The following is a 1166-nucleotide window of genomic DNA, read 5'->3' as shown; positions in this document are numbered from 1 at the left end:
CTTGCCTTCCTGACTGACCACATTGAGTGTCCAGTCCTTGCCTTCTTGACTGGTCATATTGAGTGTCCAGTCCTTGCCTTCCTGACTGACCACACTGAGTATCCAGTCCTTGCCTTCCTGACTGGTCATATTGAGTGTCTAGTCCTCGCCTTCCTGATTGGTCATATTGAGTGTCTAGTCCTTGTCTTCCTGACTGGCCATAGTGACAATCCAATCCTTCCCTCCCTGACTGACCATAGTGAGAGTCCTGGCCTTGCCTTCCTGACTGACCACATTGAGTGTCCAGTCCTCGCCTTCCGGACTGGTCATAGTGAGAATCTAATCCTTCTCTCCCTGATTGGCCATATTGAGTGTCCACTCCTTGTCTCCTTGACTGACCATAGTGAGAGTCCAGGCCTTGCCTTCCTGACTGACCACATTGAGTGTCCAGTCCTCGCCTTCCTGACTGGTCATAGTGAGAATCTAATCCTTCTCTCCCTGATTGGCCATGTTGAGTGTCCAGTCCTTGTCTCCTTGACTGATCATAGTGAGAGTCCAGTCCTTGTCTCCTTGACTGGCCATAGTGAGAGTCTAGTCTTTGGCTGCCTGTTTGACCATAGCTTGATTCTTGTTCTGATCTCTCAGACTGACCATAGCTAGAGTCCAGTCCTTGTCTCCCTGACTGACCATAGTAATACTCTTGTCCTTGTCTACCTGAATGGCAATTACCAGTGTTTTGTCTTTGTCTGCCTGACTGACCACAGCTTGATTCTTGTCCCAGCCTTTGAGACTGACCATAATAAGAACCATTGTCTTGTTCCTCAGGTTCACTACAGTCAAAGCCCTGACCTTGTCTTTTATTTTGACCTAAGCAAAAGACATGCTTTTGTTTCTCAGACTGACCACAGCTTGATTCCTGTCTCATCCTTCCAGACTGACCAGAGCGAGCATCTTGTTCTTGTCTTTTTGAATCAGTGTGGTGTGAGTCCTGTCCTAACCTTTCAGACTGACCATAGCGAGAGGTCTTATCTTGTCTCTCAGACTGACCCTGGTGAGAATTCTGGACTTGTTTCTCAGACTGACCCCAGTGAGAATGCTGGTCTTGTCTCCCAGATTGGCCATAATGAGAATTCTGGTCTTGTCCCTCATACTGACCATAGCGGGAATCCTCATCTCGTCCCTCATAC

At 48.1% G+C, this 1166-nt stretch overlaps 3 protein-coding genes across 5 annotated transcripts in view; all 3 read right to left on the bottom strand.

The window, feature by feature from the left end:
- The window catches only part of S100A10 (S100 calcium binding protein A10), a 462639-nt gene that overhangs the window by 202885 nt on the left and 258588 nt on the right, over window positions 1–1166 (bottom strand). The gene's annotated exons all lie outside the window — the stretch shown is intronic.
- The window catches only part of S100A11 (S100 calcium binding protein A11), a 399965-nt gene that overhangs the window by 140211 nt on the left and 258588 nt on the right, over window positions 1–1166 (bottom strand). The window lies entirely within an intron of this gene.
- RPTN (repetin) overlaps window positions 1–1166 on the bottom strand; it is a 3889-nt gene that overhangs the window by 1196 nt on the left and 1527 nt on the right. Inside the window, exon 2 of the mRNA XM_069089974.1 lies at window positions 1–1166. This exon is cut by the window's left edge and continues 574 nt beyond it; it is cut by the window's right edge and continues 404 nt beyond it. Within this exon, the coding sequence (XP_068946075.1) occupies window positions 1–1166 (1166 nt within the window).

The sequence above is a fragment of the Petaurus breviceps genome, unplaced genomic scaffold (assembly GCF_028583685.1).
Source record: "Petaurus breviceps papuanus isolate PSGF00001 unplaced genomic scaffold, PetGlider_PUasm1.0 186, whole genome shotgun sequence".
In the NCBI taxonomy this organism is placed as follows: domain Eukaryota; kingdom Metazoa; phylum Chordata; class Mammalia; order Diprotodontia; family Petauridae; genus Petaurus; species Petaurus breviceps.
The sequence above is the reverse complement of the archived record's forward strand: the minus strand, read 5'-3'. Positions and strand labels throughout refer to the sequence as shown.